A 26,115-nucleotide genomic window follows, 5' to 3' on the forward strand; every position below is an offset into this window, starting at 1 on the left:
TTGTCCAGAAGGGATAGGGCAGAATGCAGTGTCATTGGTAACGTCTGTGGTAACCAGGTTATAATAACAATTAGGCACCCTGGGGGTTTGTTGTCAATATACCACGGCTAACGGCTGTATGCAGGCACTCCGTGTTGTCATGCTTAAGAACAGCCCTTAGCTGTGGTATATTGGCCATATACCATACCCTCTCATGCTTTATTGCTTAATCATAGCAGTCAAACGAGTTAAATCGACATCCATTGATGGAAAATGATCTGGCAAGTTTAATTAGTTTATGTCTTGTTCACAATAATAATTATTTTGATGAAAAACAAATTTTGCTTCTAACGTAGTTACAAGTTATGTATATTCCTTCTTAATTAGCTTGAAAACAATGGAAAAATTGTTTATCGTATTCTTGCTGTGGGAAATAAAAATTGGCACATTTTCAGGCCCTTTGGCTGGATTTTGAGTGGTCACTGGGCTTGAAATGTTTGCTCGACCTGGCAATCATGTCTGAGGGGCCCCCATGTTGAGGGTCAGCGTGGTGGATGTGTTGTTGCCTACCCTCATCACCTGGGGCCGTCCTGTCAGGAAGTCCAGGATCCAGTTGCAGAGGGAAGTGTTCAGTCCCAGGGTCCTTAGCTTAGTGATGAGCTTGGAGGACACTATGGTGTTGAACGCTGAGCTGTAGTTAATGGACAGCATTCTCACGTAGGTGTGCCTATTGTCTAAGTGGGAAAAGGCAGTGTGGAGTGCAATAGATTGCGTCATCTGTTGGGGCTGTATGCGAATTGGAGTGGGTCCAGGGTGTCTGCGATGATGGTGTTGATGTGAGCCATGACCAACCTTTCAAAGCATTTCACAGCTACAGGTGTTTGCTATGGGGCGATAGTCATTTAGACAAGTTATCTTGGCATTCTTGGGAACAGGAACTAAAGCGGACTGCTTGAAATATGTAGGTATTACAGACTGGGCCGGGAAGAGGTTGAATATGTCGGACACTTGCCAGCTGGTCAGCGTATGCTGACTACGCGTCCTGGTAATCCGTATGGCCCTGCCGGCCATGTGAATGTTAACCTGTTTAAAGGTCTTACTCACGTCAGCTACAGAGAGCGTTATCACACAGTCATCTGGAATAGCTGGTACTCTCACGTATGGTTCATCGTTGCTTTCCTCGAAGCGAGCAAAGAAGGCATTTAGCTCATCTGGAAGGCTTGACTCACTGGATAGCTTGTGGCTGGGTTTCCCTTTGTAATCTGTGATAGTTTGCAAGCCCTGTCACATCCGTGCGGATGTTGCCTGTAATCCATAACTTCTGGTTGAGATATGTACGTAAGGTCACAATGTCATCAATGCACTTATGATTGATGTGGTTAACTCCTCAAACCCATAAAATGAGTCCCAGAACATATTCCAGTATGTACTAGCAAAACAGTCCTATAGTTTACCATCCACAGGAAGTACAAGTGAGTCGTATTGAGCGTGCCATTGGTACTTCCTGTTTGAGTTTTTGCTTGTAAGCAGGAATCCGGAGGATAGAGTTATGGTCAGATTTGCCAAATGGAAGACGAGGGAGATCTTTGGATGCGTGCCTGTGTTGTGGAGAAAAAGTGATATAGTGTTTTTGCCTCTAGTTCCCTCTAGTTACATGCTGGTAGAAATGAGGTAAAACGGATTTCAGTTTTCCTGCATTAAAAACACTGACCACTAGGAGCGCCGCCTCTGGATGAGTATTTCCTTCTTCGCTTATGGCCCTACACAGGTCATTGAGTCCGGTCTTAATGCCAGCATGGTAAATAGTATGGTCTACAGTTTATGAGGTATTCTAACTCAGGCAAGCAGAACCTTGAGACTTCATTAATATTAAAGATTACGTACCAGCTGTTGTTAACAAAGAGACACAGCACCCCCTTGAGCTTACTCAATACTGCCGTTCTGTCCTGCTGATGCATAGGAAAACAAGCCAGATGCATATTATCCATGTCCTCGTTCAGCCAGGACTCAGAGAAACATAGGATATTACAGTTGTTCAGGTCCCGTTGATAGGATAGTCTCGAACGGAGCTCATACAGTTTGTTCTGCAGTGATTGTACATTAACAATTTCTTGTCATTCAGCTCAAAAAAGTAACTTTCTGTCCTCTTCTTCCATGGGCAAACATGTATGGAAAGTTTTATTTAAATCAACAGGGATGCAGCAACAGTAATTTAATGAAAATATATTTTCCCCTGAGCATTTCAATGGCAAAGAGAGGTTCAGGGAAATAAATTATATATTTGGAGTTATTTTCATGAAATAAACAACATGATTTAAAAATAGCCTGCTATTTGGGGGCGTTAAAGTACAGTACTGCTTACTACATTACACATCAAATTTCCTTTTCACAATCAGTATCTTTCAAGCTCAGAGCACTATAAGCCAAGGAAACTAAGGCCAATTTTAAATCTAAATGGTCAACAAGCAAATACAAAATCAACAAGATTTATTCTAATTTATTAACAGATTTGATCACTTAATTATAGTACATAAAGGAACAGGTACCACCTGATTATGCTAAATAATGTTGTGGGGGACATTATATTTGTTATGAATAGAACATAGGCAAAACCAAATTGAGAGGGGAAATATAATGTTGCTCTTCAATAACACGGCAGTGTTTTGGCTATGCTAGCACCCAAAACAACAAGTCTGTATATTTGAGAATGTGAGTGTACCCAGATGCTCAACTGAGGGACTTACGAGTACTTTAAAAAATATATATATATATCGTACCCCAAGACACTTCACATGATAAATATAATGTCAGCTAAAGAATGGTTCCCAGATATCCCCTTTATAAAACTCAAGCCACAGTGCTACAATTTCTCCCCATTGTGGACACTCTTATGTCTGGTAAGGTTAGTCAGGAAGGAGAAGCTCTTGTAACATAGTTTACACTTGAAGGGCTTCTCCTTGGTGTGAACGGTCTGATGCATCTTCACATAATTTGACTGAGCGAAGCGCTTCCCACATGTGGGGCAGGCGTATGGCTTGTCGGCATCCCCCCTAATGCTCTGCCTCCCACGCGGTGACCCAATGACACCAGGCGAGGTAGAAGCAGGAGCCACCACACTCAGGTGGTTAGTCTTTGAGCTCCCTCCTCTAGTCATTGTTTGGGTGTTGTTGGGATTGTGTGCTGTGTTGGTAGGGTAACCATGAAGTAGCTGAGGAAGGCTAGACCCAGGCCCAGGCCTTTTATGAACCCAGTCACTAGGCATTAGACGAGACCCTGAAAGAGAAGACAAACTTCCTGTTAGATTCCCATCAGGGGAGTCTCCCTCCACTCTCTCGGAAGGCTGAAGCCCAGGGTGTCTTGCTCTTTTCATCATGGATACTGTGGTGTTTGTATCATAGGAACAGGAGGGTCTATCTCTATCAGCCCCAGGCCCTGCTCCATCCCTGCACTGAGACTGTGAAGAGAAGGGTCTGGGCTGCAGACTGGAGCCTCTCTGATGACCACCATGTCTGAGGTTGTTCAGTCCACCTGTCCGCTGGTTGTGTTCCGTGTGGTGGTGGAGTCTCTGTCCCTCACGGTTGGGTCCTGGATCCGACTCAGGAAGAAAGAGCGACGGCTCCTGATCCATGATCCTGATCCGGGGCCAGGGTTTGTGACCAGCCACCTCAGAGGTCCAGTCTCTCCCACCAGCAACACTGGATATTAACAAGTCCTCGTGGACTGCAGACTGTAAACACAAATGGAAGAGAAAATCATAAAAGTTTATATAAGAAACGTTTTGCTGTACACACACAAACATGACAAGATATTCTAAAATATTAACCACAGTCAATGGAGGTATGGGGGATATAACCAGGTTGAGGGAGTATAGGGGATATAACCAGGTTGGGGGAGTATAGGGGATATGACCGGGTTGAGGGAGTATAGGGGATATGACCGGGTTGGGGGAGTATAGGGGATATGACCGGGTTGGGGGAGTATAGGGGATATGACTGGGTTGAGGGAGTATAGGGGATATGACCGGGTTGGGGGAGTATAGGGGATATGACCGGGTTGGGTTGGGAGATACTTTGGAAAAAGTTCAACATTACATGAAAATTATTTTCAATAATGAAGCATTTTTACAGATACCATCACACTATCATCTACTCTGCCTCATCTTATTCATTATTTCCTCAGTTCTCATCCAGTTCTCTACTACATCCAAAACCAACAGAATTAACTACAAACTAACTAGTACTATGTTACATTAAACTATACATGTGCCGTGTGCATTTTCTGGTGGTGTATCCTGAGGTAGGTCCTCTCTGAGAACCTCTTCCAGCAGTATGTACAGGTGAACAGCCTCTCTCCCATGTGGATCATCAGGTGCATCTTCAACTGGTGGGAGAACCTCTTCTCATACTGGGGGCAGCTGTAGGGTTTCTACCGTGTGGACCATCTGGTGTCTCTTCAGGTGGGACGAGTCGGAAAAACAGGCCCAGCACAGGCGGCAGCCCAACAATTTCTCCCCCGTGTGCATCCTCTGGTGGATCTACACCTGTTTGGGGAAACTGAAAGTTTTCCCACAGAATGAACACTGTAAGAGCTTCTCTTTGCCACCGGATCTGCTGATAGCATTACTACTACTGTCATTTGTGAATGGGTTTGTGTAGCCATTTAGTGCTGAGGAATTGGCATTGTCTGAGGTCTGGTTAAACATTAGGAGAGTGTGAGGAGGACAAAGGCCAGGGAGTGTCTGTGTTGTCGCAGGGTCCATGTTCCAGTTGATAGATCCATGTTCCAGTTGATAGATCCTGTAGAAGGCAGGCTGAAGGCAGCACCTGTTAGGGGGTTAATCTGAGGTGCCATCAGTCTGTCTGAATCACAACTAGAGGAGCAGGACGGCACACTGCTAGGAGAGTCTGTGTCTGTTCTCATACAGACACCTCCCCGTCCCCACAGACCAAATCTAAGCCTCACCCTGGTCTCAGCCAGTCTGTTGTCATGGAGACTAAGTTTGGTTGCTGTTTTGTGTTTGACTGTCTGTTTCTGGTTGTGGTTAACAATGTTGTTCCCCAGCCCAGAGTTGAGGATGCTATCCCATCCACTGACCTCCAATATGTCGCCTCTGGTCCTGGCCTGCTCAGTGATGTTGTCCCCTGGGCCCTTCGCTGCACCCATCTGGGTCTGGGAATCCAAGATGGTCGCACAGTCTCCTCTGTTTGCCTCCAGCCAACCATCTGCAGGAAGACGTTACAAAATAGACTTTACAAACATGGCAGAGAACTCATATACCAATGGAGTTCTTTGAGTCAATTACCTGATCAAGTTCACACATTATAATGTGTGTTTTAGTATGTAAACATAAGTTGTATTGATTTCATTTTATCAATGAAGAAAATTAAGAAAGAATAATAGGCAGGCGCATCACTATTCCTATTAAAGATCTATTACTGTATGAAGACTATATGTATTTCTCCCTTAACTTGCTCCCCCATCTTTAGTCCACTCCGCAGGTCAATTCTCTCTGGTCCGTCCTTTATTGTCTCTTCTTTGACCAGCAGCAGATCAGGCTTCACATCCTCCGTGTCTACTGACTATAAGAGATACAGCATGAGACGATGTTGGATGAAGAAATCTCATATGAGCACCCTGCTATGGAGCATATTCTGATGGGTCAGTGAAGGATTGCTATGAGTACTTTGAAAACATGTTAGTTAATTTGATACTATGAGAGCTTCATCTGAGTGGACTGAGCTCTGCCAACACTGCTCACCCAGTTCCTGTTCCAGCCGTTGCATCCAGCAAATTGAAGGAGATCTGTCTGCTCTGCTCTCATGTGGATGGCCAAGGACCTGGCAAAGTCTCAGCTCACTCAACAAATAGCTGCAGATGATCCTATGCCAGTTAGCCATTATGTAAATGAACTGAATAGCCCCTCTAAATCTCGTAGGGGGGGTAATGCACCTAAATGTGCGTAGTATGATTTTAAAAACAGGGCACAATTGACATTTGTATACAGAACTATGGGCACAATTGACATTTGTATACAGAACTAGTGTCCTGACATTCTGGTTCCCTCAGAAACATGGTTAAATGGTTCTGTCTCTAAAAAAGAGATTAAATACATTATAATAATTTACTTAAAATGTGACAGATTACTGAAAGGGGGGGGAGTGGCTTCAAAAAGTACTCTTATTCCACATTTTTCCACATCCGCGTTTCAGCCTGCATTCAAAATGGAGTAAATAGATTTTCTTTCACCCATATACACACACCCCATAATGACAAAGTGAAAACATGTTTTAGAAATCATTGCAAATGTATTGAAAATGAAATACAGAAATATCTACTTTACATAAGTATTCACACCGAGTCAAAATTTTGTAGAAGCACCATCGAGCACAGCTCTGAATCTTTCTGGGTAAGTCTCATAGAGCTTTTCACACCTGGATTGTGCAACATTTGCCCATTATTCTTTTCAAAATTCTACAAGCTCTGTCAAATTGGTTGTTGTAGATTGCTAGACAATCAATTTCAGGTCTTGGCATATATTTAAGTAGATTAGTCAAAACTGTAACTTGGCCACTCAGGAACATTCGGTGTCTTCTTGTTAAGCAACTCCAGTGTACATTTGGCCTTGTGTTTCAGGTTATTGTCCTGCTGAAAGGTGAATTCATCTCCCAGTGTCTGGTGGAAAGCAGACTGAACCAGGTTTTCCTCTAGGATTTTGCCTGGGCTTAGCTTCATTCCATTTGATTTTATCCTGAAAAAATCCCCACAGTCCTTGCCAATTACAAGCATACCCAAAACATGATGCAGCCACCACTATGCTTGAAAATATGAGATTGGTACTCAATAATGTGTTGTATTGGATTTGCTCCAAACACAACAGTTTGTATTCAGGACAAAAAGTGAATTGCTTTGCCACATTTTTTACAGTTTTACTTTAGTGCCTTTTTACAAACAGGATGCATGTTTTGGACTATTTTTATTAGGTACAGGACTCTTTATTCTCCCTCTGTCAATTAGGTTAGTATTGTGAAGTAACTACAATGTTGTTGATCCATCCTGAGTTTTCTCCTAACACAGACATTAAACTCTGTAACTGTTTTAAAGTCACCATTGGCCTCATGGTGAAATCCCTGAGGGGTTTCCTTCCTCTCTGGCAACTGAGTTAGGAAGGACGCCAGTACCTTTGTTGTGACTGGGTGCATTGATACACCATCCAAAGTGTAATGAATAACTTCATCATGCTCAAATGAATATTGAATACCTGTTTCTGTTTTTACCCACCTACATATAGGTGCCCATCTTTCAGAGAAAGAGTTAAAACATCCCTGGTCTTTGTGTCTGAAATTCACAACGTGACCCAGGGACCTTACAGATAATTGTATGTGTGGGATACAGAGATGAGGTAGTCATTCAAAAAAATCATGCAACTTATTATGTGACTTGTTAAGCACATTTTTACTCCTGAACTTATTTAGGCTTGCCATAAAAAGAGGGGTTGAATATTTATTTACTCAAGACATTTCAGCTTTTAATGAATTAGTAAACATTTCAAAAAGCATAATTACACTGACATGGGGTAGGCCAGTGACAAAAAAAATCTAGATGTAATCCATTTTAAATTCATGCTGTAACTCAACAAAATATTGAACAAGCAAAGGGGAGTGAATACTTTAAAAATATTTCTGTTCCCAAGAACTGTAAACTCCTGGTTGTAATTGTGTCCATAACCCGGAATACAAATGTACTTGTTGCTGTGATTTACCCCTTGCTGCCATGGCGGATGCTATTGGTGCTATATCTGAGTGTTGACCCCTTATCCCCGGCCTCAGATCAGTTAAAGAATACAGTGTCTTGGAAAGTATTCAGACCCCTTGACCTTTTCCACATGTTGCTACGTTAAAGCCTTATTCTAAAACGGATTTCAGCAATCAACACACAAAACGCCATAATGACAAAGAAAAAAAACGTTTTTTAGACATTTTTGCAAATGTATTAAAATTTAAAAAACATACCTTATTTACAGTTTAAGTCGGAAGTTTACATACACTTAGGTTGGAATCATTAAAACACGTTTTTCAACCACTTCACAAATTTCTTGCTAACAAACTACAGTTTTGGCAGGTCAGTTAGGACATCTTCTTTGTGCATGACACAAGTAATTTTTCCAACAATTGTTTACAGACAGATTATATCACTTATAATTCATTGTATCACAATTCCAGTGGGTCAGAAGTTTACATACACTATGTTGACTGTGCCTTTAAACAGCTTGGAAAATTCCAGAAAATGATTTCATGGCTTTAGAAGCTTCTGATAGGCTAATTGACATCATTTGAGTCAATTGGAGGTGTAGCTGTGGATGTATTTCAAGGCCTACCTTCACAATCAGTGCATCTTTGCTTGACATCATGGGAAAATCAAAAGAAATCAGTCAAGACCTCAGGGAAAAAAATTGTAGACCTCCACAAGTCTGGTTCATCCTTGGGAGCAATTTCCAAATGCCTGAAGGTACCACGTTCATCTGTACAAACAATAGTACGCAAGAATAAACACCATGGGACCACGCAGCCGTCATACCGCTCAGGAAGGAGACGCGTTCTGCCTCCTAGAGATGAACGTACTTTGGTGCGAAAAGTGCAGATCAATCCCAGAACAGCAAAGGACCTTGTGAAGATGTTGGAGGAAACAGGTACAAGAGTATCTATATCCACAGTAAAACGAGTCCTTTATCGACATAACCTGAAACACCGCTCAGCAAGGAAGAAGCTACTGCTCCATACCCGCCATAAAAAAGCCAGACTACGGTTTGCAGCAGCACATGGGGACAAAGATCATACTTTTTGGAGAAATGTCCTCTGGTCTGATGAAACAAAAACATGACTTTTTGGCCATAATGACCATCGTTATGGAGGAAAAAAGGGAAGGCTTGCAACCGTGAAGCACGGTGGTGGCAGCATCATGTTGTGGGCGTGCTTTGCTGCAGGAGGGACTGGTGCCATCACAAAATAGATGGCATCATGGGGGGGGGATTATGTGGATATATTGAAGAAACATCTCAAGACATCAGTCAGCAAGTTAAAGCTTGGTCGCAAATCGGTCTTCCAAATGGAAAATGACCCCAAGCATACTTCCAAAGTTGTGGCAAAATGGCTTAAGGACAACAAAGTCAAGGTATTGAAATGGCCATCACAAAGCCCTGACCTCAATCCTATAGAACATTTGCAGGCAGAACTGAAAAAGCGTGTGCGAGCAAGAAGGCCTACAAACCTGACTGAGTTACACCAGCTTTGTCAGGAGGAATGGGCCAAAATGCACCCAACTTATCGTGGGAAGCTTGTGGAAGGCTACCCGAAACGTTTGACCCAAATTAAACAATTTAAAGGCAATGCTATCAAATACTAATTGAGTGTATGTAAACTTCTGACCCACTGGAAATGTGATGAAAGAAATAAAAGCTCAAATAAATCACTCTCTACTATTATTCTGACATTTCACCTTATTCAAAATAACGTGGTGATCCTAACTAACCTGACAGGTAATTTTTACTAGGATTAAATGTCAGGAATTGTGAAAACTGAATTTGGCTAATGTATTTGGCTAAGGTGTATGTAAACTTCCGACTTCAACCATACCTAAGTATTTAGACCCTTTGCTATGAGACTTGAAATATAGCTCAGGTGCATCCTGTTTACATTGATCATCCTTGAGATGTTTCTACAACTTGATTGGAGTCCACCGGTGGTAAATTTAATTGATTGAATATGATTGGGAAAGGCACACACTTGTCTATTTAAGGTCCCACAGTTGACAGTGCATGTCAGAGCAAAAACCAAGCCACGGAATTGTCCGTAGGGCTCGAGACAAGATTGTGTCGAGGTACAGATCTGGGGAAGGGTACCAAAAGGTGTCTTCAGCATTGAATGTCCCCAAGAACACAGTGGCCTCCATCATGATTAAATGGAAGAAGTTTGAAGAAGAAGACTCTTCCTAAAGCTGGCCCCTTGGTCAAACTGAGCAATCGGGGGAGAAGGGCCTTGGACAGGGAGGTGACCAAGAACCCGATGGTCACTCTGACAGAGCTCTATAGTTTTTCTGTGGATCCGAGAGAATCTTCCAGAAGGACAACCATCTATACAGCACTCCACCAATCAGGCCTTTAGGGTAGAGTGACCAGACGGAAACACTCCTCAGTAAAAGACACATGACAGCCTGCTTGGAGTTTGCCAAAAGGCACATAAAGGACTCTCAGACAATGAGAAACAAGATTCTCTGGCCTGATGAAACCAAGATTGAACTATTTGGCCTGAATGCGAAGCGTCATGTCTGGAGAAAACCTGGCACCATTCCTAAAGTGACGCATGGTGGTGGCAGCATCATGCTGTGGGGGATGTTTTTCAGCAGCAGGGACTGGGAGACTAGTCAGGATAGAGGGAAAGATGAACGGAGCAAAGTACAGAGAGATCCTTGATGAAAACCTTCTCCAGAGTGCTCAGGACCTCAGGCGAAGGTTCACCTTCCAACAGGACAATGACCCTAAGCACACAGCCAAGACAATGCACAAGTGGCTTCGGGACAAGTCTCTGAATGTCCTTGAGTGGCCCAGCCAGAGCCCGGACTTCAACCCCATTGAACATCTTTGGAGAGACCTGAAAATAGCTGTGCAACAGCGCTTCCCATCCAACCTGACAGCGCTTGAGAGGATCTGCATAGAAGAATGGGAGAAACTCCCCATATACAGGTGTGCCAAGCTTGTAGGGTCATACCCAAGAAGACTCGAGGCTGTAATTGCTGCCAAAGGTGCTTCAACAAAGTAATGACTAAAGGGTCTGAATAAGTATGTAAATGTGATAGTTTTTTATTTGTAAAAATCCTCATTTAATAAAAAATAAAAAATATGCATTTAAAAGGTTTCCTCCTTAAGGGTTTTTACATGACATGTTCTACTCTGATTTAGCCACTGTCTCCTGTATTCCTGACCCTGAGTTGGCTTTAGAAAATGTATCCTCCATATTTATTCCTCTGGAAAATAAACACGGCCCTTTAAAACAATTCAGAGTCAAAGATAGAAAACCAAGGGCCAAGAGCTATCTGAGCTCCTTCAGACGGGAAATCAGGCCCGGTCCAATGCAAGGAACGGATAAGAATGAGATAAGTGATGCTTTTAAACATCATTTTACCTTGACAGGCTTATTATTTGAGAGAAACTATGGTTTAATTGACACTGGTCAGTCAATCGACTGTTCTTCCCTCTGCCGGACTCTAGCTAACTCGACGGTTAACCAGTCAACTTCTAGTGAATCTTTTTGTTTTCATTTCACCAATTTACTACCTGTTATGTGCTAGATGCCTTGCTTAAATGGACATTTAAAAAATTGTCAACTTTATATTCATCGTCTCCAGCACCACCATCAACATAGTCGTGGCCAAAAGTTTTGAGAATGACACAAATATTAATTTCCACAAAGTTTGCTGCCTCAGTGTCTTCAGATATTTTTGTCAGATATTACTATGGAATACTGAAGTATAATTACACGCATTTCATAAGTGTCAAAGGCTTTTATTGACACTTACATGAAGTTGATGCAAATAGTCAATATTTGCAGTGTTGACCCTCCTTTTTCAAGACCTCTGCAATCCGCCCTGGCATGCTGTCAATTAACTTCTGAGCCACATCCTGACTGATGTCAGCCCATTCTTGCATAATCAATGCTTGGAGTTTGTCAGAATTTGTGGGGTTTTGTTTGTCCACCCACCTCTTGAGGATTGACCACAAGTTCTCAATAGGATTAAAGTCTGGGGAGTTTCCTGGCCATGGACCCAAAATATCGATGTTTTGTTCCCCGAGCCACTTAGTTATCACTTTTGCCTTATGGCAAGGTGCTCCATCATGCTGGAAAAGGCATTGTTCGTCACCAAACTGTTCCTGGATGGTTGGGAGAAGTTGCTCTCTGAGGATGTGTTGGTACAATTCTTTATTCATGGCTGTGTTCTTAGGTAAAATTGTGAGTGAGCCCACTCCCTTGACTGAGAAGCAACCCCACACATGAATGGTCTCAGGATGCTTTACTGTTGGCATGACACAGGACTGATGGTAGCGCTCACCTTGTCTTCTCCGGCCAAGCTTTTTCTGGATGCCCCAAACAATCGGAAAGGGGATTCATCAGAGAAAATGACTTTACCCCAGTCCTCAGCAGTCTGTCCCTGATGTTTTCCCTGGAGAGAAGTGGCTTTTTTTGCTGCCCTTCTTGACACCAGGCCATCCTCCAAAAGTCTTTGCCTCACTGTGCGTGCAGATGCACTCACACCTGCCTGCTGCCATTCCTGACGGCACATGTTTCCTTGCAGGTAACCATGATTGACAGAGGAAGAACAATGATTCCAAGCACCACCCTCCTTTTGAAGCTTCCAGTCTGTTATTCAAACTCAATCAGCATGACAGAGTGATCTGCAGCCTTGTCCTCATCAACACTCACACCTGTGTTAACAGGAGAAACACTGACAAGATGTCAGCTGGTCCTTTTATGGCAGGGGCTGAAATGCAGTGGAAATGTTTCGGGGGGGATTCAGTTCATTTGCAGGGCAAAGAGGGACTTTGCAATTAATTGCAGTTCATCTGATCACTCTTCATAATATTCTGGAGTATATGCAAATTGCCATCATACAAACTGAGGCAGCAGACTTCGTAAAAATTCATATTTGTGTAATTCTCAAAACTTTAGGCCACGACTGTACACTACATGACCAAAAGTGGACACCTGCTCGTCGAACATTGCATTCCAAAATCATGGGCATTAATATGGAGTTGGTCCCCTTTGCTGCTATAACAGCCTCCACTCTTCTGGGAAGGCTTTCCACTAGATTTTGGAACATTGCTGTGGGGACTTGCTTCCATTCAGACACAAGAGCTTTAGTGACGTTGGGCACTGATGTTGGGCGACTAGGCCTGGCTTGCAGTCGGTATTCCAATTCATCCCAAAGGTGTTTGATGGGGTTTAGGTCAGGGCTCTGTGCAGGCCAGTCAAGATCTTCCACACCGATCTCAACAAACACTTTCTGTATGAACCTCACTTTGTGCACAGGGGCATTGTCATGCTGAAACAGAAAAGGGCTTTCCCCAAACTGTTGCTACATAGTTGGAAGCACAGAATCGTTAAATGTCTTTGTATGCTGTAGCATTAAGATTTCCCTTCCCTGGAACTAAAGGGCCTAGCCCAACTTTACAGGTTTGCATTATGCATCTGGCATCGTAAAAACCCAGATTCGTCCGTCAGACTGCCAGATGGTGAAGCGTAATTACGCCAGAGAACTGCAATGGCGGAGAGCTTTAGGCCAGCCGACGCTTGGCCTTGCGCATGGTGATCTTAGGCCATGGAAACCCATTTCATGAAGCTCCGGATGAACAGTTATTGTGATGACGTTGCTTCCAGAGGCAGTTTGGACGTCGGTAGTGCAACCGAGGACAGAGGATTTCTACCACAGCGCGCATCCAACCCGAAAGCCAGCTGCGTGTCGGAGGAAACACCGTACACCTAGCGACCTGGTCAGCGCGCACTGCGCCCGGCCTACCACAGGAGTCGCTAGTGAGTGATGAGACAAGGATATCCCTACCGGCCAAACCCTCCCTATCCTGGACGACACTAGGCCAATTGTGCATCGCCCCGTGGAACTCCCGGTCATGGCCGGCTGCGACAGAGCCTGGGCTCGAACCCAGAGTCTCTGGTGGCACAGCTAGCACTGCAATGCAGTGCCTTAGACCACTGCGCCACCCGGGAGGCCTGTGGCCTACCACTTCTAGTCGGAGTACTGAATACTGACAAATTCTCAAACTACATTGGATGAGGCTTATGGTCGTGAAATTAGCATTCAATTCTCTGGCAGCAGCTCTGTTGGACTGTCCTGCAGTCAGCATGCCAATTTTACACTAGCTCAAAACTTGTGGCATTGTATTGTGTGACAAAACTGCACATTTTAGAATGTTCTTTTATTGTCCCCAACACAAGTTGCACCTGTGTAATGATCATCCCGTTTAATCAGCTTCTTGATATGCCACACCTGTCAGGTGGATGGATTATCTTGGCAAAGGATAAATTATCACTAACAGGGATGTAAACAAATTTGTGCACAACATTTGAGAGAAATAAGCTTTTTGTGCGTATGGAACATTTCTGGGATCTTTTATTTCAGCTCATGAAAAATGGCACCAACACTTTACATGTTGCGTTTATATTTTTGTTCAGTATAACTGGTTTAAAAATTACTTGACAAATAGACCCGCAGGGGTCTATTCTGGGTCCTGTACTTTTTACTGTTTACATTAACAATATTGTTGCAGGTTACAAAAAATTGTAACCTGCATGCCGATGATACTGTTGTGTATGCTATTTCCCCCACGATTGACCAGGCTTTATCTGAAATACAGTCGGTCTTCATCGTATTACCAAAGACTTTGAGCTGAAATTAGTATTGAATGCAGGTAAAACTAAGAATATGTTGTTCTCTAGAGTGCATAAAAATAACTAATGTACTTTGGACGGTGTCCATATTGATCGTATCCCTGCCTACAAATGTCTGGACATCTGGATAGCTGAAAAGCTGTCTTTTAAAAATAATATGGAGAAGTTGAGAATAAAAATAGGCTTCTTCTAAAGAAATAGATCATGCCTCTCGCTAAATAGTAGACAGCAAATTATTCAGTCTATGGCGACATCTACATGAACGCAGTTGCCACTTCATTAAAGCTGTTAGATGCTGTTATTATAGTGCTTTAATACGGGTGTCAGATTTAGTACTCATCAAAGCAATCTCTGTCAGAAAGTTGGTTGGCCCTCTGATGTCACATAGGTTGATACATTTTCATTTATAAAGCCCTTTTACAAAAACTCCCACTGTACCTAACATTATTGCTAAACTTTAGACTTATGAGTTACTACACCCGGTGTCAGGGTTGGCTAACTCCGGGAATACCTTTGGTCTCTAAGTTAGGTTAATCAGCTTTTAGTTTTCTTGCATCGTATATGTAGAACAATCTTCCAAATGTTCTTACATTTATACTTTGGTGCCTCTAGGGCAATTCAGAAGGCTGATTGAGGACCTTGTTACTGATTAATGTGTTTTTTTTAATGACTTTTCTTTCTGGTTGCATTTTGGATTTATATTTTGATGTGTGTATTTTCTCTAATTTCTGTAATTCAGGGCTCATCTGTAAAAGAGACCTTGGTCTCAGTATGACTCCCTGATGAAATAAAGGTTAAATAAAAAAATAACATGTTAATTCATTTGATTACTTTACACTAATGGTTCAATCATTAAAAGGCATGGTTCCACAGTTTAGACCAAATAAAATCCACAAAGCATCTCAGAGTAAGAGTGCTGAGTCTTATTCATTATGATCTAAAAGACAAAACTGATCCTAGATCAGCACTCCTACTCTGAGAGGCTTTGTGAATATGGGCCCTGACCTAATACCATTCAGACAGGAGTTCACAGTGGGCTCACCTCAGTGAGACTGTATGTGGTCCTGTGCTGCTCAGTTGGTTCAGGAGGAGGTGTAGTCTGGTTGTCCTCCATGACCATGGTCCCCTCGGGGTTCCCCAGACTCTCCTCCTTCACCAGCAGCACCTCTGGACCCTCCTCCTCCTGGAAGAGACAGGTGATACAGATTAAATAGAAATACACTCCATCAGATACACAATCTAAACACGCACACACAGATAATAAACCAGGGTGGGTGCCAGAACGAATCCGTTTAATGGGCATTTGATTTTTTCATAAGGGGGCATGTTTTTTTTCGGGACCTATGTGGATATATGTAAAAAAAAATATATATATATATCATTTTCAAGTGTTCAGTAAACTGTAAGTGTTGATATGACAGTCAAAAAGTTAATTATCAGTTGGAGCATGTCCATGTCACACAGCCTAAATGAAAGCAGTGGAGTGCGTTGCTGAATTGATTTCTTGCTTGAGATGTAGGACCTGCTCTCTCAGTGAAGACATTTTGTGCTGATAATGGCCCGTAGAATTCTCACCGGCTTGTTCTATTCTGAATAGTGCCGTCCGCTTTCCTGTCTCACCATTTCATTTGGTGGTGGCGCTACCACCTGCTCAGTGCGCACAATTAGGTATGTTTTGCGCTTAGGACTCGGAGGAATAGGTTCAGGTTGAGGCTCAGAATCAGAAGAAGACTCATCAGAGATGTGCTCATGATTCATTCTTCCACACCATCTGAGTTGTTTTTATTCAGATTTTGTAGCAACGCTAACGAGTGCATTCATTCATCTTGGCCTTCTTGCCATTGTAAATTACACACGCTCTCACGGTGTACTCCAAGAGATCCAGAATACACTGATAGAGTACATACCATGTTCAAATTAGAATTCAAATAGATCAATACAATAGAATTGCCCGCCCTGTCCTTCATTAACAATTGGTGATTACATAATTATGCACTGTTCGCTTCCCCTTGCTCATCAACCCATCCTTTCTCCCCCATCATACTTTAGCCTACTTAATTTATTTAATCTCTTATGCGTTTGAATTTAGTTTGGGTATAGTTTAGGTTCAGCTTTGAGACAATTATCTGCGTGATTATCAACTGGCATCTTCAACTAATCATGAGAAGGTGGGGAGCAGGCCATATTGTGGGGAGAAGGGGCCTCCTAAAACGGTCTAGAACACCAATTCTGTTTGTGATATTAAGATTCTGACCATGTGGATTATAGACTTATTTAGGAAAAGTCTAGGACAGGGGGGGACATGACTTTAAAAGTAGCAGATTAGCCTAATGCATTTTTTTTTGTATTCATGAGGAGTCCAAATGACTGCTTTTGCGCTTGTATTGTGGGTTGTATAGTAATGCATGTAGTTGAACTGTAAAAATGTGTTAGTCTGCCTTTTAATGTGGCATGAACACAACACGTCATGATGTTGTCATCTGATTGTAAAACAAATCACTTTGAAAGTAGGTTACCTTCACACGTTAGTCCAAAATAGCATCCGAACGACTGAAACAGCTCTTTCTGTCTTACAATATGTAGCCCATTTATCTGATGCGGTCAAAAAAAGAGAATGTCATGCCATACTCTTTTAGTCCAGACAGCATCAGATACATGGGCTACACATACTGAGACAGAGGGGTGCTGTTTTGGCTGCTCGGATACTCTATCTGACAGTGATGGGTCTTTCTGTCAGGGCGCTTCTCAGTCAAATAAATGATTAATATTAAAATATTTTGTTTGGACGATTATGGAGATACAGTATGGCGGTCCCCCCTAAGACCCGCCCATAATGCCGGCCCTGTAATAAACACACTTTCAACATGAAGTGTTTACCCATCCCCACTACAGTTATAAGCGCTGTCGAGTGTATGCTGAATAGGGTGAGATCAGATGTGATGTATACTAAAGAGTCTCAATGAAAGTCTTTGAATGAAAAGTCCCATTTTGTGTTTATTAAACATTTAAGTGTTAAAATACATCACATGAAAACCACACATACACGTCTCTGCATGCCTGGCAGACATCTCAGCTTGGATGTCGACCCACCTCAAACTCAACAAGACGAAGCTGCACCCCCATGGTGTCCCCCTCCCAGAGTGCAAAGAACATCGAAGCAGTGATTCGCTCCTGCAGGTTCATGCTCTACAACATGGGTGATGAGTTTGACACGAGCTCTATAACATCTATAGAGTACGACCCTTCCTCACACAGGAAGCGATGCAGGTCCTAATCCCTGCGCTTGTCACCTCCTGTCTAGACTACAACAACTCTGTTGCCTGGATTTCCTGCTTGTGCCATCAAACCCCTGCAACGTATCCAGAACTCCGCAGCCCACCGGGTGTTCAACCTTCCCAAGTTCTCCCATGTCACCCCACACCTCAGCACACTCCACTGGCTTCCAGTTGAAGCTTGCATCCACTAGCAGACCATGGTGCTTGCTTACAGAGCAGCAAGGGGAACTGCCCCTCCCTACCTTCCGGCTATAATCAAACCCTACACCTCAACCCAAGCATTCTGTTCTGCCACCTATGGTCTCTTGGCCGTCCCACGGCCAGCCGAGGCAATGTTCTTCTCTGGCACCCGATTGGTGGAACCAACTTCCCCCTGAAGTAAGGACAGCATATTCACTGACAATCTTCAGAAACCCTACCTCTTCAAATATAATCTTAAATTAATCCGAGAGCCCCCCCAAATCATTAAAATAAATAAATACAAATAGTATTTTCCTACTTGCACAGATATTACTGATAACTACTTTGAGGGAAACTGTACTTGCTATAACTGTGATTTAAGTTGCTCTGGATAAGAGCATCTGCTAAATTACTTAAATGTAAATGTAATGTCTCAACAAAAAAATCACCATGAAGTTGATAAACCGCAAACATTTTCTCATAAAAATAGTAGTTTCTCATAGAAATAGTATTAAGTAAAATTAAGTAGTTGAATGCAGGTAATGAAACATGCAATTCTGAACATCATATAGCCTACACAGTACAAACACAATATGCAAGACTTTTTAGGCTTATATATCACACAATGTCTAAATGCAATATTCTACCAGGAATATTCAACACTGAAATGTGTTACTCTCGTTATTCCAAATACATCTGTGGATCTTTTCTGTTGACAACAATGAAAATCAGAGGCTATCGTGTGGAATGGTTTTTCTGCTGGTGTATCTTGAGATAGCTCCTCTCTGAGAACCTCTTCCCGCAGTGCGTACAGGCGAACGGCCTCTCTTCCGTGTGGACCTTCAGGTGCATCTTCAGGTTGCCAGCCTGGGCGAAGCGCATATCGCACCGGGGGCAGCTGTAGGGTTTCTCCCCTGTGTGCACCCTCTGATGCCTCTTCAGGTGGCAAGCCTGGGTGAAGCGCATCTGACACTGGGTACAGTTGAAGGGTTTCTCCCCTGTGTGGACCCTCTGGTGCCTCTTCAGGTTGCCAGCCTCAGCAAAGCGCATTTGACACTGGGTACAGCTGAAGGGTTTTACTCCTGTGTGGACCCTCTGGTGGATCTCCACCTTCTGGGGGCAGCTGAAGCCTTTGTTACAGAACGTGCAAAGGAACCGTTTCTCTTTGCTATTGCCAGATGTTGGTCTCCCTCCCTGCTCCTTGGCCCTTTGGTCCTCTGAGTTCAATACCTTATCAAAAAGGATGCAGCTATGTGAATTGGAAGGCCCCGTTGACGTGGGCACAGGTTCACGATCCCTGAGCACGTGCAAATGGGAGTGGGTCGCGACATTTGGATTTGTCTCCAAGCTTTCCCTGTAATCTAAAAAATCTCTGCCTTTTGAATGTCCTTCTCCTAAGTGAGTCTTGTCTACATTCCATGTCAGAGGAGCGTCGCCCTCCACTTTCACATCATCTACCACTATATCGTCCCCTTTCTTATCTAGGCACCCTTCAGTGTATCCACTACTACTGTACTGGTTCCAGTCCTCTCGAGACAGATCAGTTTGTCTCTCTAAGCCCAAGTGCATGTTGCCAGGGTCCATCTCTGTAGTGTAAGTACAAGACAGATCATTGCCAGTCTCCAACGTGTCACCTGAGTCCCGATGGTAATGAACCATCCTCGGGCTCGGGATACTGTAAAGCAAATACTCTGAGCCAGGAGCAGGACGACAGCCCAGTGGTCCCAGCCCCAGTCTCTCTGGGTCTGACATTTGGTCAGGTCCTGTGTGTAAGAGCCTGTGTGTTACAGTTAAATTCTCGCTGTCTGTCTCTGACTTGAGGTCGGCGTTCAGCATTCCACTGACCTCCGTGATGCTGCGTCGGTTCCTGGGCTGGGGAGTGGTGGCGAGGTCGTCCGTAGCTAAAAGGGGTGCCACTCCAGCCACTGCGCCAGTCTGGATGTCTCTGCTGTGTCGTGGGTCATCTCCTTCGGTCCTCTCCTGCTTGACCAGAGACGATCCTCCAGGACCTGCAGCCTCTGCATCTGCAGACTGACAAGCAGAGAAGAGGTTATTACAGGTACATGAGCTGAATTGGATAATAATGTCGTAGGGAAGTCTCACAAGTGCCCCTACGGCATATAAATAAGGATGTACATGTAAGCAAGTCAATAGCTGAGGGTTACCTTTTTAAAATAAACGGGCGACATTTGATGTACAGTAATTTACAAATAACATGTTTTATGCACACTAACCTCTATTACAATAACATGCTGGGTTGAGATTCCACTCCCCTCATCTATAGATATGGGTTGGTCATCTCTCCAAGCGTTGTGTCCTGCTGGCTTCACAAAGCTCCTGTGGCCTCCAGTGAGATGTCCTTCACCTGAGGGTGATTGTGGGAAAAAGGAGTGGTTAAGTTAGGTACTGTCAATGCTATATTGTACACTATTGACAATGTCTACAATTGGCAAGGATGTAAGATAACACTATTCATAACTTTTTTATATAGTATTTATTGATTAATTATATTACATGCATCAAAAAATATATATTGAGTATAACAATTGGAAATTCAAGAATTTAGCTAGAATATGATATTGTCTTTGTGCAAGAAGAATTTGTCCTTAATTGATCTGCCAGGTAAAATAAAGATAGCCAAGTAATCTGGAGAAGTTGCATACTATCCAAAAACTGACCAAGACCCAATTCTGGATAACACATCTGAACAAATGCAGAGAGGGGAATGGGGCCACAGGCCCTGCAGCCTTCTGCAAAATGTACCTCTTGCCATTCCTCTGTATCGGTCGAGGATCTTGACACTACTGGGACGACTGGCGAGGACGCGCTCTCGAATTGTCCTCTCTGCGCGCTCCCGTGCCACCTTCAGTTCCAGTAGCTGTAGTTTCCTCCGTAATCCCCTGTTTTCCTTCTGGCTGTGAGAAATTTCCACACGAAACACTGCATAGTCGTCGTCTACGAGTTTACAGATCTCTGCCACGGCTGCATTCGCTAGCACCTCCATGATGGAGGCTATTTGAGTGTGAAAAACCATACAGTTAGCCATTGTTTGCTAACTTTTGCAGCTAGCTAGCGTTACCTAGATAACATTTATCAAGTCCTGTCTCCAATGCGAATTAAAGACTACACGAGGTAATGCTGTGCAGTTAAATTGGTCATATTGTAAAGTTCCAGTGAGTTCATAAACGTCTAAATAACAACAATATTAACGTTAATGTGGAAATGTTTTTTGGTCACCTGTTCACTTCCGTTTACACAGAAGAGAAAGGATTTTATTTGTTGGCGTCATAGCTTAAAGGGTGTGGTTAAATGAAAAATGTATGCGCGCTGTTCTTTGAATTACGGTACTGCTTATTACATTACACCTCATTTTACATTACACACTTCTTACATTACACGTATGATCAGTATCTTTCAAGCTCAAAGCAGACTTGTTTACAAAGAACAGTTAGAATAGAATAGAAAATAATACAACTTTATTCCAAAGACTCAGTAAGGTAAATATTAAACTGTCCTAGCATAGGTTTACTCCTTCCTGTGAGTTTCCGGCAGGTAGACTTGATGCTGTGTTGCTGTCTTTTACAGGTTGGAGTGTGAATTGCACATTATGTCACAGACAAGAAGGGTGAAAAATAAATCGCACCACTATCTAACCCTACACATATACCAATACTTTAGCCCTACCAATTCCTGCTGCTGCCACAACCACATCTATTTTCTGGAATTTATGCTCCATCAGTGCAGACAATTAATAACCATAGCAATAAATTCTGCCTTACTAAAACTCATCCTCTATGGATTGCTCTCTTCAGGCCTACTCACTGGGGGGCTCCCGGTCGAACACTTAACCTTGGCCTATCCTCTGCTCTCTTCTCTGCCTTAAGCATAGTAAACTTTCTGCCCCACTCAAACTCGTCTCCCTTTCAAAGAGCACTCCGTATCCCCAGTTGCATGGGTGCCCCTACCCCATTCATAGACGCTAACTACCTTTATCACCTATTGATGATAGAACCGATGTTTGCTCTCAATGTTAACAAGTATCGCTTGCGGTACGGTTTTGGAAAAATAAGGAACGTAAGTTTCATATCAGTCCCCGCAAAAAACAAGGTTAAATTACAACAGGCCTTTATAGGATTAGGATTAGTCTTCCCACAAGTCCATATATCCATGTTACAGTACGTGTTTATAGAAGACAGAGGGACCTCCTGTGCTAATTAGCTATATAGCGTGCTCTGAACACCTGTGTGTAACGGAAGAAGGCTGCCAGAAACATGTAACTGAAAAATACTGTTGGCTGCAACTGTGATAAAGCCAGTTAAAACAGTACGTGTATATTTTACATTTGTGAAATTATTTTGATGTGGTATTAAAGTAAAGGGCGTTGTTTCTAGAACCGCGCCGCAATTGAGAATCGATTTAGAGTACATCTTCGGCGCCCCAACAGTTGACACACAGTTTTTTCTCAGTGCTTTCTCTATCCTTATCACTAAATTATGTAGACAACGAATGTTGAATACAATTATATTTAAACTTACTCTGCCAGTTATCCATAATGAAGTATTATTAACCCAACTTCAAAATGCAGGTCTATGTGTGTGGCAATTAATATGTTTTGCTCATGACCGAAGGCAGGTGCACAAGACGGAAGTACACACACCAGAACCATGCATACTAAAACAATACTTTCTTGTGAATATTTTGTCTGTAGGACCAACACCACGGAAAATTAGCAGAGTAAATTCAAATATAACTGTATTCAACATTCTGGCTTGTAGAGGACCATTTCCAGAATGAAACACTGTACATTTCTTAAGCTAAAGTGTACAACACCTGTTGAATATTGCCGGTGTGAGTAAACGCCGGCAAAAAAAGCGTAATGAAATTGTTGCCAGCAGAGCTGGTTAGGCTGTTTTTCATGTTATCCAGAGGTAAACAAATCATCAGCCATTGTCAAGTGTGGGCTCTGAAAGCGCTGAGAGCGAAACGAGATTAGTGGGACTAAAGTTTAAGAGGGTGTGAACAATGCTGAATGGGTGTAGACAAAGAAGAGCTCTTCACTAGATACCAAAACATTCAAAGGCCATTTTCTCAAAAGTTTAGCAACTTTCAAAGCAGAATTACTTTCCCATTGTTCCTCAAAAATGCATTGTATGATATACCATTTTGTAGCTGAATCTCTACTTTTATCCAATGTAAAAAAACAACACAATTTTACTACATAAGACCAAATCAAGGTGGTGAGTCACATATGACCTAACCTGGTAGAAACTGTCTCAAATCTCAACAAGACAGACCGGGTTCTCAGTCTTGCCATTGTCACCAGGACTGCGTCTCACCAAACGGAGGGTGTCACAAACACGAGGAATATATATTTTTTATTTGATCCACTTCTACACTCAATGCTACCCCATTGATCACTCCTTTGAACGGTGCCCTGCTCTGGAGAGCAAAGCACGACAAGGGTCGATCCCTGAGGGGCGTGACTCGAAAACGGAACTGACGGATAGGGCTGCCGTGTTTCTAGCTCTTATGAAACTTTGCAGTATTTCGTTTTTTTGGTCACATTTCTTACATTATTAGCCCAGGAAATGTTTTATGTTATTACATACAGCCGGGAAGAACTTTTGGATATCAGAGCGGCGGTAACTCAAAAGCATTACCAGCATTGATTTTCCCGAATCGGATCCTTTGTTCGTACCCCCTGGGTGGTTGAGCTGATTCCAGTGGCTGATCCAAAACACCACCGACGGAAAAGAGGGACTCTGAGTGGACTTCTAGTCCAACTCAGGAAGTGCACACACCACCCGCCACTTCCTAGTCTGTTACTCGCTAATGTTCAGTCTCTGAATAAAAAAGTTGACGAGCTCAGGGTGAGGATTTCCTTCCAGAGAGACATCAAGGACTGTAAAATACTCTGTTTCACGGAAACATGGATATTCTGTCTGAGTCCGTACTGCCAGTTGGGTTCTCAGTTCATTGTGCAGACAGAAATAAATATCTCTCTGGGAAGAAGAAGGGCAGGGGTGTATGTTTCATGATAAACAACTCATGGTGTGATTGTGATAACATACAGGAACTCAAGTCCTTTTGTTCACCTGACCTACAATACCTCACAATCAAATGCCTACCGTATTACCTCCCAAGATAATTATCTTCTGTTATAGTCACAGCTGTGTATATTCCCCCTCAAGCCGATACCACAATAGCCCTCAAAGAACTTCACTGGACTTTATGCAAACTGGAAACCACATATCCTGAGGCTGCATTTATTCTAGCTGGGGATTTTATCAAAGAACATTTGAGAAAAACATTACTGAAGTTCTATCAACACAATGACTGTTGTACTCATGCTGCTAAAACACTCGACCACTGCTACTCCAACTTCCGGGATGCCTACAAGGCCCTCCCCCCCACCGTCCCTTCGGCAAATCTGATCATGACTCAATTTTGCTCCTCCCTTCCTATAGGCAGAAACTCAAACAGGAAGTACCCATGCTAAGAACTATTCAACGCTGGTCTGACCAATCGGAATCCACGCTTCAAGATTGTTTTGATCACGTGGACTGGGATATGTTCCGGGTAGCCTCCGAGAACAACATAAACTCAGTCACCGTATTCGTCTATCAGGAAGTGTATGGGATATGTTGTACCCACTATTAAATCCTACTCTAACCAGAAACCGTGGATAGATGGCAGCATTTGAGCAAAACTGAAAGCGCGTACCATTGCATTTAGCCATAGCAAGGTGACAGGGAATATGGTCGAATACAAATAGTGTAGTTATTCCCTCCGTAAAGCAAACAGGCAAAAGGTCAGTATAGAGACAGAGTGGAGTCACAATTCAATGGCTCAGACACGAGACGTATGTGGCAGGGTCTACAGACAATCACAGACTACAAAGGGAAAACCACCAACGTTTGCTTCCGGACAAGCTAAACACCTTCACCCACTTTGAGGATAACACTGTGCCACCGACATATCCTGCTACCAAGGACTGTGGGCTCTCCTTCTCCGTGGCCGACGTAAGACATTTAAGCATGTTAACCCTCCAAGGGCTGCCGGCCCAGACGGCATCCCTAGCCGCGTCCTCAGAGCATGAGCTGGCTGGTGTGTTTACGGACATATTCAATCTCTCCCTAGCCCAGTCTGCTGTCCCCACATGGTTCAAGATGTCCACCATTGTTCCTGTACACAAGCAAGCTAAGGTAACTGCACTAAATTACTACTGCCCGTAGCACTTACTTCTGTCATCATGAAGTGCTTTGAGAGACCATCTATGGATCATATCACCTCTACCTTACCTGACACCCTAGACCGACTTCAATTTGCTTACCGCCCCAATAGATCCACAGACGATGCAATCGCCATCGCACTGCATTCTGCCCTATATCATCTGGACAAGAGAAATACCTATGTAAGAATGTTGTTCATTGACTATAACTCAGCATTCAACACAATAGTACCCTCCAAGCTCATCATTAAGTTTGAGGCCCTGGGTCTGAACCCCCGCCCTGTGCAACTGGGTCCTGGACTTCGTGATGGGCCGCATCCTGGTGGTGAAGGTAGGAAACAACACCTCCACTTCGCTGACACTCAACACTGGGGCCCCACAAGGATGCGTGTTCAGCCCCCTTCTGTGCTCCCTGTTCACCCATGACTGCGTGGCCAAGCACACCTCCAACTCAATCATCAAGTTTGCAGACGACACAACAGTAATAGGCCTGATTACCAACAAGGACGAGACAGCCTACAGGGAGGAGGTGAGGGCCCTGGGAGTGTGGTGCCAGGATCAACAAAACAAAGGAGCTGATTGTGGACTTCGGGAAACAGCAGAGGGACCGAGAGACTGAAAAACAGCTTCTATCTCAAGGTCATCAGACTGCAGCCATCACTAGCACATTAGAGTCTGCTGCCCTATATACTACACTACCGTTCAAAAGTTTTGGGTCACTTAGAAATGTCCTTGTTATTGAAAGAAAAGCAAAAAATGTTTTGTCCATTTAAAATAACATCAAATTGATCAGAAATACAGTGTAGACAGTGTTAATGTTGTAAATGACTATTGTAGCTGGAAACGGCAGATTTTTTATGGATAATAATATCTACATAGGTGGACAGAGGCTCATTATCAGCTACCGTCACTCCTGTGTTCCAGTGGCACGTTGTGTTAGCTAATCCAAGTTTATAATTTAAAAGGCTAATTGATCATTACAAAACCCTTTTGCAATTAT

The 26,115-nt window shown here is 43.2% G+C and overlaps 3 protein-coding genes across 5 annotated transcripts in view; 1 reads left to right on the forward strand and 2 right to left on the reverse strand.

The window, feature by feature from the left end:
- The window catches only part of LOC121841796, a 314,557-nt gene that overhangs the window by 282,963 nt on the left and 5,479 nt on the right, over positions 1 to 26,115 (reverse strand). The gene's annotated exons all lie outside the window — the stretch shown is intronic.
- Positions 1 to 26,115, forward strand: part of LOC112231940 (zinc finger protein 583) — a 969,163-nt gene that overhangs the window by 142,111 nt on the left and 800,937 nt on the right. The gene's annotated exons all lie outside the window — the stretch shown is intronic.
- LOC112231612 lies at positions 3,663 to 21,167 on the reverse strand. The gene is given in 8 exon segments (XM_042311899.1): positions 3,663 to 4,405; positions 4,407 to 4,756; positions 4,759 to 5,201; positions 5,447 to 5,558; positions 15,472 to 15,612; positions 19,730 to 19,915; positions 20,119 to 20,249; positions 20,648 to 21,167. Coding segments are annotated over 8 exon segments (1,818 nt in total). The 5' UTR covers positions 20,931 to 21,167; the 3' UTR covers positions 3,663 to 4,233.

Source organism: Oncorhynchus tshawytscha, linkage group LG34 (assembly GCF_018296145.1).
Source record: "Oncorhynchus tshawytscha isolate Ot180627B linkage group LG34, Otsh_v2.0, whole genome shotgun sequence".
Lineage (NCBI taxonomy): Eukaryota > Metazoa > Chordata > Actinopteri > Salmoniformes > Salmonidae > Oncorhynchus > Oncorhynchus tshawytscha.